This window comes from Platichthys flesus, chromosome 21 (assembly GCF_949316205.1).
Source record: "Platichthys flesus chromosome 21, fPlaFle2.1, whole genome shotgun sequence".
NCBI lineage: Eukaryota > Metazoa > Chordata > Actinopteri > Pleuronectiformes > Pleuronectidae > Platichthys > Platichthys flesus.
This window is the reverse complement of record NC_084965.1, coordinates 3085643-3104506: the sequence shown is the minus strand read 5'-3', so window position 1 is coordinate 3104506 and position 18864 is coordinate 3085643. Positions and strand designations below refer to the sequence as shown.

The following is an 18864-nucleotide window of genomic DNA, read 5'->3' as shown; positions in this document are numbered from 1 at the left end:
ACTAGGTTAACCAGCTGCATGCTGATACTGGAGATGTCTGGATCTGTCGATGGCTGCTCCCTGAGCAAAGCTGTGCAGCGACTCATCGACAACAACACTAGCATCACAAATGACAAGCCGCTCACACGCATGGGTCAGTCTGCATGATTTTTGTTTTTCACACATTGATCCCGTTATGAATTCCCCATTGTAAAGGAAATCTCTGTCTTCAGTGTTGTGTGGTTCTACTGGTTCCACTGTCCCCACCCTGTTGGCGTCCAACCTGACCTGGGTCGCCAGTGAGCAGCCGAACTCCACCGTCTGCCAACCGAGCTCCACTCTGGTTAAATGGTAAAATTAAACAGCATTTATATCAAAAACCCCTTTGATCCAAACATGCCCCAAAGAAAATAATTGCTTTGTATCTTTTAAATTTAACAATGTATCAACCAAGGATTTTGTTAATTTGCCAAGTTAGTTTTTCATGTAGCTTTTTGGACCATTTAAACAAATTTGAAAAATGGTTTTCATTGATTCAGTTCCCAACTGGTAAGCTAACATTGTTACCTTTGGGCAGTGGCTGGCTTTTTCCCCATTTCCAGAATGTATGCTAATGTCTATGCAAAGCTAAGGGTAGTAGCAGTTAGCAAATTTAAAATTCTTTTTTGTGGAGGTTCTGAAATTCCCCAAATTTTGGCTAAAACTTTGTCTTTACTTTTTGTCTCTCTTGCGTCTTGACGTGATATCGAGCAGACGATCAAACTAACGAATGAACATGATGGTCTAATAAAAGCATTTTAGTTCATGTTAAGTTTCTGAATATTGCATATTTCAATTTTTGCCTGTTCTCTCACAGTGAAGCAAATGAGACACTCGCGGTTCTTCTGACTGACACTTGTCCTCCGGAACCTTCCACCACCACGACCGGCATTTTCCCGACTACAACCGGCACTTCTGAAGCCAACCGACACACTAACACGACAACCGACAACACCACAGCAGCGCAACAGAAAAATGCAACACAGGGAATAGCTCAGACTGTCACGACAACGTCACCCACAACAAGTAGAGGCGCACAATCCTCAACAGCGCAACTCATACTTCAAACAACATTTCCGACTACAAGGGATCAGTATAATGGAAGTACAGTGATTCAAAACCCAACCCCAACACAACAAAGCACAACAGAAACAGTAACTACTGTCAACTCAACACAAACCAACATCGCAACATCTGCAGACCACTCAACTACTCTGGCTCAGTCAACAACATTTAACACAACTAAACTGTCTCCCACTCACACACCACTGCACAATGTAACCACAGCAGATGCACTTACACTTTCTCCCAGTAAAACAACAGTGAATAACATAACTGCACTCGCAGCACTTACATCTATCCCAAATAACACAACACTCTACAAGGAAAGTACTGTTAAAACATCCAGGGACACAACAATATACAACATAACAACAGCAACTGCACATGTAAACAATCACACAGTGTACAATGTAACCACAGCAGATACTTATACACAGTCTTCCAGTAACGAATCAGTGAACAACATCACTTCAGTCAGACAAGTTAGGTCTTCAACAAATACCACAACAAACTACACTGTACGTCCTACTGATGCAGTTACAACAACCAAAGCACTTACGTATTTTCTAAATTACACAACAAACTACACTGTAACTGAAACAGATACAACTATACCTTCTCCAAGTAACACAACAGTTAACAACATAACAACAGCCAGACCAATTACGATTTCTCCAAATAACACAACAAACTACACTGTCAGTGCAACAGATACAATTATACCCTCTCCAAGTATAACAATAGTTAGCAACATAACAACAGCCAGACCAGTTACGATTTCTCCAAATAACACAACAAACTACACTGTAACTACAACAGATGCAGTTACACCTTCTCCAAGTAACACAACAGTTAATAGCATAACTACAACCAGACTAGTAACATCTCTTCCAAATAACACAACAAACTACACTGACACTACAACAGATGCAGTAACATCATCTCAAAGGAACACAACAATTAGCAACATAACAACAACCAGATCAGTTACATCTCTTCCAAATAACAGAACAAACTATGTTGTGCCTGCAAAAGATACAACAATACCTTCTCCAAGTTACACAACAGTTAGCAACATAACAACAACCGGACCAGGTACACCTTCTCCAAGTAACACAACAAATTACACTGTTACTGCAGATACAACTACACCTTCTCCAATTAACATAACAGTTAACAACATAACAACAACCAGACCAGTTACATCTATTCCAAATAACACAACCAACTACACTGTTGCTACAACAGATGCAGTTAGACATTCTCCAAGTAACGCAACAGTTAACAACTTAACAACAACTGGACTAGTTACATCCATTCCAAAAAACACAACCAACTACACTGTAACTGCAACAGATACAACTATACCTTCTCCAAGTTACACAACAGTTAGCAACTTAACAACAACCAAACCAGTTACATCTACTCCAAATAACACAACAAACTACACTGTCACTGCAACAGATACAACTTTACCTTTTCCAAGTAACACAACAGCTAGCAACAGAGCAACAACCGGACCAGTTACATCTATTCAAAGTAACACAACAAACTACACTGCAATTACAACAGATGCAGTTACACCTTCTCCAAGTAACACAACAGTTAGCTACATAACAACAACCAGACCAGTTACATCTCCTCCAAATAACACAACAAACTACACTTTAACTACAACAGATACAGTTACAACCTCTCCAAGTTACGAAACAGTTAACAACATAACAACCGGACCAGTAACATCTATTCTAAATAACACAACGAACTACACTGTAACTACAACAGATGCAGTTACACCTTCTCCAAGTAATACAACAGTTAGCAACATAACAACAACCAGATCAGTTACAACTCTTCCAAATAACACAACAAATTACACTGTACCTGCAACAGATGCAGTTACACCTTCTCCAAGTAACACAACAGTTAACAACATAACAACAACCGGAGCAGTTATATCTATTCCAAATAACACAACCAACTACACATTAACTACAACCAATGCAGTTACATCTTCTCCAAGTAACACAACAGTTAAACACATAACAACAACTGGACTAGTTACATCCATTCCAAATAACACAACCAACTACACTGTAACTGCAACAGATACAACTAGACCTTCTCCAAGTTACACAACAGTTAGCGACATAACAACAACCAAACCAATTACATCTACTCCAAATAACACAACAAACTACACTTTAACGACCACAGATGCAACTACACTTTCTCCAAGTAACTCAACAGCTAGCAACAGAGCAACAACCGGACCAGTTACACCTTCTCCAAGTAACACAACAAATTACACTGTAACTGCAACAGATACAACTAAACCTTCTCCAAGTAACACAACAGTTAACAACATATCAACAACCGGACCAGTTATATCTATTCCAAATAACACAACCAACTACACTGTAGCTACAACTGATGCAGTTAGACCTTCTCCAAGTAACACAACAGTTAACAACATAACAACATCCGGACCAGTTACATTTTCTCCAAGTAACACAACAAATTACACTGTTACTGCAAGAGATACAACTACACCATCTCCAATTAACACAACAGTTAACAACATAACAACAACCGGACCAGTTACATATATTCCAAATAACACAACATACACTGAAACTGCAACAGATACAACTAAACCTTCTCCAAGTAACACAACAGTTAACAACATAACAACAACCGGACCAGTTACATCTATTGCAAATAACACAACCAACTACACATTAACTACAACGGATGCAGTTACACCTTCTGCAAGTTACACAACAGTTAGCAACATAACAACAACCAGACCAGTTACATCTATTCCAAATAACACAACAAACTACACTGTAACTGCAACAGATACAACTGTACCTTCTCCAAGTAACACAACAGTTAGCAACATAACAACAACCGGACAAGTTGCACCGTCTCCAAGTAACACAACAAATTACACAGTAACTGCAACAGATACAACTAAACCTTCTCCAAGTAACACAACAGTTAACAAAATAACAACAACTGGACTAGTTACATATATTCCAAATAACACAACCAACTACACTGTTACTGCAACAGATGCAGTTACAACCTCTCCAAGTAATACAACAGTTAGCAACATAACAACAACCAGATCAGTTACATCTATTCTAAATAACACAACAAACTACAATGTAACTACCACAGATACAACAATACACTCTCCAAGTAACACAACAGTTAACAACATTAGTTCAACCAGACCAGTTACATCTATTCCAAATAACACAACAAACTACACTGTAAATACCACAGATGCAACTACACCTTCTCCAAGTAACACAACAGTTAACAACATAACAACAACCAGGTCAATTACATCTATTCCAAATAACACAACAAACTACACTGTAACTACAACAGATGCTGTTAAACCTTCTCCAAGTAACACAACAGTTAAGAACATATCAACAACCAGTCCAGTTACATCTCTTCCAAATAACACAACAAACTACACTGTAACTACAACCGATGCACTTATACCTTCTCCAAGTAACTCAACAGTTAACAACATAACAACAACCAGGCCAGTTACATCTATTTCAAATAACCCAACAAACTACACTTTAAGTGCAACAGATACAACAATACACTCTCCAAGTAACACAACAGTTAACAACATTACTACAACCAGACCAGTGACATCTATTCCAAATAACACAACAAACGACACTGTTACTACCACACATGCAACTACACCTTCTCCAAGTAACTCAACAGTTAACAACACAACAACAACCAGGTCAGTTACATCTATTCCAAATAACACAACAAACTACACTGTTACTACCACACATACAACTACACCTTATCCAAGTAACTCAACAGTTAACAACACAACAACAACCAGGTCAGTTACATCTATTCCAAATAACACAACAAACTACACTGTAACGACTACAGATGCAACTACACCTTCTCCAAGTAACACAACAGTTAACAACATAACAACAACCAGGTCAATTACATCTATTCCAAATAACACAACAAACTACACTGTAACTACAACAGATGCTGTTATACCTTCTCCAAGTAACACAACAGTTAAGAACATAACAACAACCAGACCAGTTACATCTCTTCAAAATAACACAACAAACTACACTGTAACTACAACAGATGCTGTTATACCTTCTCCAAGTAACACAACAGTTAAGAACATAACAACAACCAGACCAGTTACATCTCTTCAAAATAACACAACAAACTACACTGTAACTACAACAGATGCTGTTATACCTTCTCCAAGTAACATAACAGTTAACAACATAACAACAACCAGGCCAGTTACATCTATTTCAAATAACCCAACAAACTACACTGTAAGTGCAACTGATACAACAATACACTCTTCAAGTAACACAACAGTTAGCAACATAACAACAACCAGATCAGTTACATTTCTTCCAAATAACACAACAAACTACTCAGTACCTGCAACAGATACAACTATACCTTCTCCAAGTTACACAACAGTTAGCAACATAACAACAACTGGACCAGTTACACCTTCTCCAAGTAACACAACTAATTACACTGTTACCGCAACAGATACAACTACACTGTCTCCAATTAACACAACAGTTAACAACATAGCAACAACCAGACCAGTTACATCTATTCTAAATAACACAACAAACTACACTGTAACTACCATAGATACAACAATACACTCTCCAAGTAACACAACAGTTAACAACATTAGTTCAACCAGACCAGTTACATCTATTCCAAATAACACAACAAACTACACTGTAACTACCACAGATGCAACTACACCTTCTCCAAGTAACACAACAGTTAACAACATAACAACAACCAGGCCAGTTACATCTACTTCAAATAACCCAACAAACTACACTGTAAGTGCAACAGATACAACAACACACTCTCCAATTAACACAACAGTTAACCACATTACTACAACCAGACCAGTTACATCTATTCCAAATAACACAACAAACTACACTGTTACTACCACACATGCAACTACCCCTTCTCCAAGTAACTCAACAGTTAACAACACAACAACAACCAGGTCAGTTACATCTATTCTAAATAACACAACAAACTACACTGTAACTACCACAGATGCAACTACACCTTCTCCAAGTAACACAACAGTTAACAACATAACAACAACCAGGTCAATTACATCTATTCCAAATAACACAACAAACTACACTGTAACTACAACAGATGCTGTTATACCTTCTCCAAGTAACACAACAGTTAAGAACATAACAACAACCAGACCAGTTACATCTCTTCCAAATAACACAACAAACTACACTGTAACTACAACCGATGCACTTACACCTTCTCCAAGTAACTCAACAGTTAACAACATAACAACAACCAGGCCAGTTACATCTATTTCAAATAACCCAACAAACTACACTGTAAGTGCAACAGATACAACAATACACTCTCCAAGTAACACAACAGTTAACAACATTACTACAACCAGACCAGTTACATCTATTCAAAATAACACAACAAACTACACTGTTACTACCACACATGCAACTACACCTTCTCCAAGTAACTCAACAGTTAACAACACAACAACAACCAGGTCAGTTACATCTATTCCAAATAACACAACAAACTACACTTTAACGACCACAGATGCGACTACACCTTCTCCAAGTAACACAACAGTCAACAACATAACAACAACCAGGTCAATTACATCTATTCCAAATAACACAACAAACTACACTGTAACTACAACCGATGCACTTACACCTTCTCCAAGTAACATAACAGTTAACAACATAACAACAACCAGGCCAGTTACATCTATTTCAAATAACCCAACAAACTACACTGTAAGTGCAACAGATACAACTATACACTCTCCAAGTAACACAACAGTTAACAACATTACTACAACCAGACCAGTTACATCTATTCCAAATAACACAACAAACTACACTGTTACTACCACACATGCAACTACACCTTCTCCAAGTAACACAACAGTTAGCAACATAACAACAACCAGGTCAGTTACATCTATTCCAAATAACACAACCAACTACACATTAACTACAACGGATGCAGTTACACCTTCTCCAAGTATGACAACAGTTAACAACATAACAACAACTGGACCAGTTACATCTATTCCAAATAACACAACCAACTACACTGTAACTGCAACAGATGCAGTTACACCCTCTCGAAGTAACACAACAGTTAGCAACATAACAACAACCAGATCAGTTACATTTCTTACAAATAACAGAACAAACTACTCTGTACCTGCAACAGATACAACTATACCTTCTCCAAGTTACACAACAGTTAGCAACATAACAACAACCGGACCAGTTACACCTTCTCCAAGTAACACAACTAATTACACTGTTACCGCAACAGATACAACTACACTGTCTCCAATTAACACAACAGTTAACAACATAGCAACAACCAGACCAGTTACATCTATTCTAAATAACACAACAAACTACACTGTAACTACCATAGATACAACAATACACTCTCCAAGTAACACAACAGTTAACAACATTAGTTCAACCAGACCAGTTACATCTATTCCAAATAACACAACAAACTACACTGTAACTACCACAGATGCAGCTACACCTTCTCCAAGTAACACAACAGTTAACAACATAACAACAACCAGGCCAGTTACATCTATTTCAAATAACCCAACAAACTACACTGGAAGTGCAACAGATACAACAACACACTCTCCAAGTAACACAACAGTTAACAACATTACTACAACCAGACCAGTTACATCTATTCCAAATAACACAACAAACTACACTGTTACTACCACACATGCAACTACACCTTCTCCAAGTAACACAACAGTTAGCAACATAACAACAACCAGGTCAGTTACATCTATTCCAAATAACACAACCAACTACACATTAACTACAACGGATGCAGTTACACCTTCTCCAAGTATGACAACAGTTAACAACATAACAACAACTGGACCAGTTACATCTATTCCAAATAACACAACCAACTACACTGTAACTGCAACAGATGCAGTTACACCCTCTCGAAGTAACACAACAGTTAGCAACATAACAACAACCAGATCAGTTACATTTCTTACAAATAACAGAACAAACTACTCTGTACCTGCAACAGATACAACTATACCTTCTCCAAGTTACACAACAGTTAGCAACATAACAACAACCGGACCAGTTACACCTTCTCCAAGTAACACAACTAATTACACTGTTACCGCAACAGATACAACTACACTGTCTCCAATTAACACAACAGTTAACAACATAGCAACAACCAGACCAGTTACATCTATTCTAAATAACACAACAAACTACACTGTAACTACCATAGATACAACAATACACTCTCCAAGTAACACAACAGTTAACAACATTAGTTCAACCAGACCAGTTACATCTATTCCAAATAACACAACAAACTACACTGTAACTACCACAGATGCAGCTACACCTTCTCCAAGTAACACAACAGTTAACAACATAACAACAACCAGGCCAGTTACATCTATTTCAAATAACCCAACAAACTACACTGGAAGTGCAACAGATACAACAACACACTCTCCAAGTAACACAACAGTTAACAACATTACTACAACCAGACCAGTTACTTCTATTCCAAATAACACAACAAACTACACTGTTACTACCACACATGCAACTACCCCTTCTCCAAGTAACTCAACAGTTAACAACACAACAACAACCAGGTCAGTTACATCTATTCCAAATAACACAACAAACTACACTGTAACTACCACAGATGCAACTACACCTTCTCCAAGTAACACACCAGTTAACAACATAACAACAACCAGGTCAATTACATCTATTCCAAATAACACAACAAACTACACTGTAACTACAACAGATGCTGTTATACCTTCTCCAAGTAACACAACAGTTAAGAACATAACAACAACCAGACCAGTTACATCTCTTCCAAATAACACAACAAACTACACTGTAACTACAACCGATGCACTTACATCTTCTCCAAGTAACTCAACAGTTAACAACATAACAACAACCAGGCCAGTTACATATATTTCAAATAACCCAACAAACTACACTGTAAGTGCAACAGATACAACAATACACTCTCCAAGTAACACAACAGTTAACAACATTACTACAACCAGACCAGTTACATCTATTCCAAATAACACAACAAACTACACTGTTACTACCACACATGCAACTACACCTTCTCCAAGTAACACAACAGTTAGCAACATAACAACAACCAGGTCAGTTACATCTATTCCAAATAACACAACCAACTACACATTAACTACAACGGATGCAGTTACACCTTCTCCAAGTATGACAACAGTTAACAACATAACAACAACTGGACCAGTTACATCTATTCCAAATAACACAACCAACTACACTGTAACTGCAACAGATGCAGTTACACCCTCTCGAAGTAACACAACAGTTAGCAACATAACAACAACCAGATCAGTTACATTTCTTACAAATAGCACAACAAACTACTCTGTACCTGCAACAGATACAACTATACCTTCTCCAAGTTACACAACAGTTAGCAACATAACAACAACCGGACCAGTTACACCTTCTCCAAGTAACACAACTAATTACACTGTTACCGCAACAGATACAACTACACTGTCTCCAATTAACACAACAGTTAACAACATAGCAACAACCAGACCAGTTACATCTATTCCAAATAACACAACAAACTACACCGTAACTACCATAGATACAACAGTACACTCTCCAAGTAACACAACAGTTAACAACATAGCAACAACCAGACCAGTAACATCTATTCTAAATAACACAACAAACTACACTGTAACTACCATAGATACAACTACACCTTCTCCAAGTAACACAACAGTTAAAAACATAACAACAACCAGGTCAATTACATCTCTCTCAAATAACACAACAAACTACACTGTAACTACAACAAATGCTGTTATACCTTCTCCAAGTAACACAACAGTTAACAATATAACAACAACCAGACCAGTTACATCTCTTCCAAATAACACAACAAACTACACTGTAACTACAACCGATGCAGTTACACCTTCTCCAAGTATCACAACAGTTAACAACATTACAACAACCAGGCCAGTTACATCTATTTCAAATAACCCAACAAACTACACTGTAAGTGCAACAGATACAACAATACACTCTCCAAGTAACACAACAGTTAACAACATTTCTACAACCAGACCAGTTACATCTTTTCCAAACAACACAACAAACTACACTGTTACTACCACACATGCAACTACACCTTCTCCAAGTAACTCAACAGTTAACAACACAACAACAACCAGGTCAGTTACATCTATTCCAAATAACACAACAAACTACGCTTTAACGACCACAGATGCAACTACACCTTCTCCAAGTAACAAAACAGTTAACAACACAACAACATTAAGACCAGTTACATCTTCCCCAAAAAACACAACAAACTACACTGTAACTCCTACAGATGCAATCACACCTTTTCTAAGTAACACAACAGTTTACAACACAACAGCATTGAGACCAGTTACTTCTACCCCAAGTAACACAACAAACTACAATGTAACTTCACCTAAAAATAACACAACAGCCTCTAACATTTACACAACAATTAACACAACAGCTTCTATAAATCAGACTACAGAATACAATCTAACTACAACAAACAACAATCACACAACAGCCTCTAACATCTACACAACAAATAACCCAACAGCTTCTATAAATCAGACTAAAGAGTACAATCTAACTACACCCACCAACAATCTCACAACAGCCTTTAACAACTACACATCAGACTTTCACAATAACACAACAGAGTTTAGTGTAACTACAGCAGCCAACAATAACACAACAGGATACAATGTAACTTCAGCTGAGAACAGGAATGTTAACAATGGCACAATAACAAGAAATACAACAGCAGCCAACAATTACACAACAGAGTACAATGGAACTGCAGCCACCCACAATTACACAACTGCATCTACCATCCACACAACAAATAACCCAACAGCTTCTAACAATACCACTACAGAATACAATGTAACTACACCCACCAACAATTACACAACAAATAAAACAACAGATGTCATTGTAACTACAGCCTCCAAAAATTACACAACAGCCTCTAACAATTACACAACCAACTCCAGTGTAACTACAGTCACCAACAATTACACAACAAGTAATACAACAGAGTATAATGTAACTACAGCAGCCAACAATTACACAATAGGATCCAATGTAACTACAGCTGGGAACAGGAGTTTAAATAATGGCACAATCACAAAAAGCAATACAACAATACACACAACAGAGTACAATGTAACAACAGCATCCAACAATTACACAACAGCATCTAAGAATTACACAACAAATTACACCACAGCCTCTTCGAATTACACAACAGTGTATAATGTAACTGCAGCCACCCACAATTACACAACAGCCTCCAACAATCACACAACAGCCTCTTATAATTACACAGCAGAATTTAATGCAACTACTGTCTCGAACAACTACACAGCAATAGAGAATATTATAACTACTACTGTTTCTTTGAATGTAACAGTTGCACCCATCACGGAAACACCACAGAACACAACTGTGACTCACACGACTTCTCAAGTTAACACAGCTCTAAACAATGCAACAACGACAACAAACTTGACTGTGGACAACACAACTTCTGTTGTGAACAACAGCATTACAACCACTGCATCTCCGCTGGACAACCAAACCACAAATCACACCACATCGAGTGTGACCCACAGCATCACATCATCTGCAAATAACTCCACAAACTCCACGACAACTGCCAACAGCATTGATCCCACTGTCACCAACAACACTACTTCAACAACAAGCTACAACCAGAACTCAACTACCAGCAGTTTAACGACCGCTCTCAACCAAACCACAAAAAGTACAACTACAACAACGACTAATAATTCTACAGCTACTACTACTGCTACAACTACCAACGATACTGCTGCTACACCTGGCCCACATCCGGCACTGCCCAACACCACAACTGCTTTGGTTCCCTCAACAACCACAACAACTCTCCCAACTACCGTCGTCATCAGCACAACCGAAGCACCGACTGGTACGTTGTAGCTATCACTTTGCCGACATTGTTTTTGTATAGTTTGAGGGACACGTGAAGACCTTAATTTGAATATGTTTGTGGTTTTGTAGTAACGGAGGAAGTTAATTATTTTAACGAGTTTTTTCTTATCCAAGGTTCAGCGCCGACTTCCACAGCTGCCTCAGGAACAACGATGAGCCAAGAGGCCAAAGAGGAGCTGGCGAACAGGATGCTGAACCAAACTCAGGATGCGTCGCAGCTCGACTCCTCTCAGGTGAAACTACTGATATGCTAACGTACACATTACGGAGTTAAAAGATGAGCGGAGCTGGTAAAGTTTAGCGTTATGTACGTTGTGATATGATTAAAAAGCCCAGGTCATGGAGTTCAAGAGCCAAATAGCAAAATCCTCCAGTCAGTTGTGTTCGTGAGTTGACCCCCTACACAAATTGAATGACAAAGTAAAGTAAACTTCTAAGCCTATTAGCACAGTGGCTAAAATTTGTAAATTTATTGTTATTATTATTTTACCACATTTATCATTTCATCTCAGATACTCAAGATATTTATCTTCACAAGTATAATTGTGTGACAAACATTTGCAGAAAAGCTCTTTAGTAGCAAAGAGAATAGTTGTCAAATAGAAGACTGAGCAATAATAAGGATTTTATAATATATTATATGATAAACATACAGACTAGAATAAAATAACATTTGTATTATAAAAAAGACAATTATAGAATATGAAATGTTCAGTACAAAGGCATCAGCAGGAATAATACATGTGTAAATGTAATAACAGTTATTGCTGAATACTTTAAATGTCGCTGTCTCGTCTTTCGTGTGGTGACTTTGTGGAGTTTGAGTTAATCAGGTTGGATGTTGCAGGTGGAGCAGATAGCGGAGCAGCTGGAGAGGCTGCTGGACGGCCCCACTGTCTCTAGGTCTGTGGGACAAAAAGTCATCAACATCATCAGCAACTTGATGGAGGCCGACGCTGAGGCCCTCTCCGCGACAGCTAATAGGTACAAACCACAATAAACCCTCACCGACATTCACCGTTACATGAACACGAGATCTCTATTAAATGTCTGGTGTCGACAGGCTGATTCGAGTCGTGGACACCGTGGGTCTGAAGCTGGCCGTCAGCGGCGACCGAGGGATCCTCTCGGCACAGTCCCTGGTTCTAGCCGTCAGGACGGTGGATGGAACCAACTTCCCGACGACATCTGTCGACATCTTCAACACGGATAATGTCCAGGTAGCATACTTTAAGGATTTTCTTTCAAAGCAAACACAGGACAAGAAAGAGAACTCCACAAAACCGTTCAAATCATATAATCTTTAGTACAAATTTACCTATAGACTATATCATCTTGATTCTGTGAGTCTAACTCGGAATCTCTCACTTGGTTTCATCAAAGTTTTAAACAAGAAGTAGGATACACAACTGCTTGGTGTACAATTAACTTGGGTGTATTATCATATAAACTGTCAGTAAATGTAATACATCTAGCTATATCTAATCCTATTTACATATTGTATATGTATGGCTATTTCATATTATCAAATATTTATATGCATGTTTAGTTATTTATGACTTTTTAACTGATGTTGACTTGCAATCTCCTTTAATTCCTGCAGATGTCGCCATTGTGAGCCTAGTTCATTATTTATTACCTCTTACTATTGGAGTTATCCCTTGTTAACGCTTTTTTTTTTTCCAGCTTCGTGCTCTCAGCAGGACCAGGTCCAAGAGGTCGGCTCCTGCTCTGGGCTCAGTTTTCCTGCCCTCCACCCTGACTGCAGGTCTCAGTCCTGAGCAGCAGCAGCAGGCTAGCAGGGTCCAGTTCACTTTCTACACCAAAAACGCCTTTTTCCAGGTACCTCACCTCCGTCACACCCAGATCTGTCCTCAGTCAATTATTTATTGGTGTAAAAGACTTAGAAAGTGCATTTTTTGTTTCTCAATTTTTTTTCTAGGATGCAATAAAACTTACATTTGATATCAGAGCAATTACTACACTCAAATAGAAAGAAAACTGAATATTCTACTGAACTGATTCCATGCCTCTCGTTCTTCTGCAGGACCCATCATTAGAGAACACAACTGTCGTCAGTACAGTTCTGGGCTCCAGTGTTGCCAATTTGTCAATAAGCAACTTGAGTGAGGACATTCGCTTCACCATCCAAAACACCAACCCTGCACCCGTGAGTGGTTTCATTTTCACGACCCACTTATTCAACAACAGGAACAGAAAAACATTGGACGAAGAAAATTTGAAATAAACCTTTCAAAATAAAAGGTTAATTGTGAATTAGCAGCTGTAGGAGACGATTCAAACTTTCTTCTTTGGTTCACAGGGAAACTTTGTGGCTTCCTGTGTATTTTGGGACTTCACTCAGAATGGTGGGTACTGGACATTTATGCCTCTTGCAGTTGGTTGTACTACCTCACGTGTGAATATTCCTGTTTATGTGTGTTTGGGGTTTTCAGGTGGTGATGGAGGCTGGAGCTCTGACGGCTGCTTTGTTGTCAACGCCACGTCGGAAAAAACGATTTGCAGCTGCAATCATCTCACGTCATTTGCAATTCTCCTGGTTAGTGTTTAATGCTTGAGATATTCTGACGATAATAGTGTCAATTTAGTAATTTACAAATCAGAATTGCAGTGTTTATACAGTTATAAAGTTAGTTTTTGTGTTCACTGTTTGTATATTTGTGTCTCTGTCCCGTCCTCCATGCAGGATTTGCCCAGAGAAGGAATAATCGATCGTGAGCACGCACAAATCCTAACTTTCATCACCTACATCGGCTGTGGAGTCTCTGCTATTTTTCTTGCCGTCACTTTACTGACGTACCTTTCATTTGAGTAAGAATCTGTCTCTTTACAAAAGCCAAGACCATTTCAATCTGAGCTTCATAAGAGACACTTCATGGTGTCTGTTCCTTGTGTTTTCCCTAATAATCTCCGTCTTTGCAGGAAACTGATGCGAGACATACCGGCCAAGATCCTGGTGCAGCTGTCCTTTTCCCTGCTCTTCCTCAACCTGGTGTTCTTACTGGACGGCTGGCTGGCGCTCTACCCGGCAGTCGGGCTGTGTATCAGCACCGCCTTCTTCCTGCACTACTTTCTGCTGACCACATTCACCTGGGCCGGGCTGGAGGCGCTGCACATGTACCTGAGCATCGTCAAAGTGTTCACGCCTTACCTGAGCAAATACATGCTCAAGTTCTCCCTGATAGGCTGGGGTACGTCCTGCACTTTAAACCTCACCGCCAAAAGTGAAGTCATGTTTAAAATGTGTTTTTTAAGCTTAACTCTTCTGTAAATATTTGATTGTATTGCAGGTGTTCCTCTCATCCCGGTGATCATCATAATAGCAGTAGACAAAGATAACTACGGTATAGTGACATACGGAAAATACACAGATGGCACAACAGACGACTTGTAAGTTACATTTAAATCTTTATTACCTTTATGTAAATGCAGGTTAATGCTGTATGTCATTGGCGTGTGATGTTCAAGGTCCAAGAGAAAAAACAAAACAGATCATATGAGACTTTTTGTATTATTCCTGTCATTGTTGTATTTGACCACTGGAGGGTGAGAGAGACACACACTCTTTTCTTAACTGTGCTCAGTCTGCGGTGCTGAGACATTAAATGCGAATTTGTCTCTAACTGTCTTTCAGGAAATACAAGTGATTTACATGACCCGAATTCAGGGTTAGGGTTAGGGTTAACTTATCAGGACAGATATTAAAATTGAATCTCAAAAGGACCTGAGAGATTAACAAGTTCAGATGGATTTCTTGCATAAATGCAATCAAGCAGCTGTAAAGTTTTTAAAGTCACATTTGTGCTTCACCAATGATAAATAAATCTAAATTTCCTTCCTTAACACATAAAAACACATTTATCATAAGCGAATTAAATATATATCTGATTCTGAAACCTCCTCAAAATCCCCTATGAACTTTACCAGACACTCAACGGATTCCCTTTCCATTATAAACACACAGAAAACTGTTGATTATATTTAGCAAAACAACCTTTTCGCTTGCGTTTGAACTTTAAAAAGGTTCAAAGATTTTCCAGTTCTGTGTAAATGGCCCCTCATAAATGTTGAGTGTACTAATTGTAAGTCGCTTTGGACAAAAGCCAAATGACATTTCTTCTTGTGTCCGCCCTCAGCTGTTGGCTGCGTAACGACATCGCCTTCTACGTGGGCGTGGTGGCGTACTTCCTGGCGATCTTTGCCGTGTGTCTGATTGTCTTCATCGTGGTCATGATCCAACTCTCTCGGATCAAGAGGCAGAACCCTCAGAACCAGGCTCCGAACAGAGGGCTGATGACGGACGTGCGCAGCGTCAGCGGCCTCATCATCCTGCTCGGCCTCACCTGGGGCTTCGCTCTGTTCGCCTGGGGGCCGCTCTACCTGCCCTTCGTTTACCTCTTCACCATATTCAACTCTCTGCAAGGTGACATCTCAAAATGAACTCCTTTTCAAAAATGAAAGTTTATCCATGTTACCAAAACCTTGAGAATGTTTTTTTTTTTACTTGTTCTCTGCAGGTTTCTTTGTCTTTGTTTTCCACTGTGCTATCAAGGAGAACGTCAGGAGGCAGTGGCGGACTTATCTCTGCTGCGGGAGGCTGCGATTGGCTGAGAACTCTGGTGGGAAACCAAATATTTTCTTATTCCTCTAACACATTAGATCAGTGTGTATTCTCCCTATAACTTTAGAACCTATTAATCATAATCCTTTGCTTCCTATCAAACTATTTGAATGGATTCTTGATAACGTTGCTCCAAATTACTTCAAAAGTCCGGGATATTTGAGCTTCATTTTGATGTATCTGTAAAATAGAAAAAAATGCATTTCAATGAAGAAACTACCTTAAGCTTGGTTTCATTTTAGAAAATAGAACAAAATGGTGATTATCACTCATACGTTAGACGGCCTCCTGCATAGTTTAACTTAGCAACTACCAGTAGATGTTAGCAGGTGTTAGTAGCCACCAGCAGATGTTAGGGACATGACTCCAGTTGTGCACCATCAAGTGTTTTGGCCTAATGATCAACGATACTTGTCACTAATCACCATGATTAACCTTTCTGCAGATTGGAGTCGTACGGCCACTCAGAACAACAGGAATCTGTCGATGGCCACGGCCTTCACCTCAGCTGCCGCCTCCTCCTCTCAAAGGTCCTCTGTCGTCAGTGATGTCACCAGTAGCAGTGGTAGGTTTGAATCTGCCACTCCTGCACATGCTTACATATATTCACAAAAATATGATTAATCTGTAATTGTGTTACCCCCCCTCCCCTCTCCCTCCTTAGGGTCTGTGTTTGTAGACAGCGGAATATCGGACAGCACCAACAGCGACGTCGTCTTCAACGAGATCCACAGACGAAACACGTTTTCACGGGGCGAACCCTGATGGCTGGGTCCCGTTGGGGGGGGGGGGGGGGGGCTTAAAGAAGTTATCACTGTTACATGAGATGAAGGATTGAAGTTGTAATGAAGGATCAAAGGTGTCAGAGAAGAAGTGAGACTGAAGTTCCTGGAGTGGAAAATTGTTACTTGATATCATTTGTATATTGACTGTGGAAAACAGAAAAGATGAAGGAGGCTTGTTGACAGCGGTCAATGTACAGAAGGAGGATTTGTGACTGAAAATCTGAATTATTTCTGCATCTGTAGAATTATTACTGCAAACGTTGATTCTATTACATTATATTCAGATTGTTTTGATTGTTGTGAGGGTAGTTTGCTCTCTTTCAGTAGATTTTTATACCTTTTGGAACATGATGGGGAGAAATGAAGATATCTCCATTGTTCCATGAACTGTTGCCACTGTATTTTTTATATATTTGACCCTCTCTCTGATGAGGGAGGTCTAAAGGCACTTTGAGAAATACCACATGCTTTTTTATCTAATCTATATTTTTTTTAGTATGTTGATTTAGACTCGAGAGATGCACTTTTATATGAGATTGTATCAGATATTTTTTTAAAGAAGTGTATTGGTTGTGCAGTTTGCTGGAGCATCAGCAGACAGTGAGGATTTACATCCTGCCCTTTTTTTATCGGGAGCAGATTTGACTAAATGTCCTTGTGGGTGAACATGTGCATGTCACGAACGAGAAGATAATAAACCTTCAATTTATTACCTGTCCCCTTTGTCTGTTTTGAGTCAGAGACTTTCACGTCTGCCTGACATCTTTACATCTTTTCATCAAACCTGCTCAACAGGGAAAACCCTCCATTACCTTCCCCGCTCACCACAGGGTTGTGTAACCTTCAGCAGAGCCGGGTCAGTCACTGTTACTGACACTGATTTATTACAATTCAAATTGAATAACTGTCTAAAGAGAACTTTTGTCATTTGTCACGTACTCTATATTTGCCAGCATCATGTGCACAGATGTTAGTTATAGAAATAGTTATAGACATAACAAAACTCATTTTTAAAGGATGTAGAAAATCTTCCATTCCAAATAATGTATTCTTAGTTGTTGTAGGGTAACATCTTTTCATTACGGGCATGTTAACTTCTTTATGGGCGATGAAGGATGGAATAGGAGGATAA

The 18864-nt window shown here is 39.0% G+C and overlaps 2 protein-coding genes across 2 annotated transcripts; both read left to right on the top strand.

Annotated features, from left to right (window-relative positions):
* The first annotated feature begins 11 nt into the window (after nucleotides 1–11).
* LOC133933040 (uncharacterized) lies at nucleotides 12–11968 on the top strand. Its single transcript, XM_062379993.1, has 4 exons — nucleotides 12–133; nucleotides 213–330; nucleotides 836–1019; nucleotides 11879–11968. Exons 1-4 carry the CDS (start codon nucleotides 19–21, stop codon nucleotides 11966–11968), a joined length of 507 nt encoding a protein of 168 aa, XP_062235977.1. The 5' UTR covers nucleotides 12–18.
* On the top strand, nucleotides 9990–18442 carry adgrg2a (adhesion G protein-coupled receptor G2a). The gene is made up of 15 exons (XM_062380024.1): nucleotides 9990–12282; nucleotides 12420–12538; nucleotides 13153–13289; nucleotides 13369–13525; nucleotides 13992–14147; nucleotides 14353–14475; nucleotides 14629–14674; nucleotides 14762–14865; nucleotides 15013–15137; nucleotides 15249–15517; nucleotides 15617–15716; nucleotides 16463–16749; nucleotides 16844–16945; nucleotides 17393–17512; nucleotides 17612–18442. Exons 2-15 carry the CDS (start codon nucleotides 12458–12460, stop codon nucleotides 17710–17712), a joined length of 1908 nt encoding a protein of 635 aa, XP_062236008.1. The 5' UTR covers nucleotides 9990–12282; nucleotides 12420–12457; the 3' UTR covers nucleotides 17713–18442.
* Nucleotides 18443–18864: the final 422 nt, after the last annotated feature.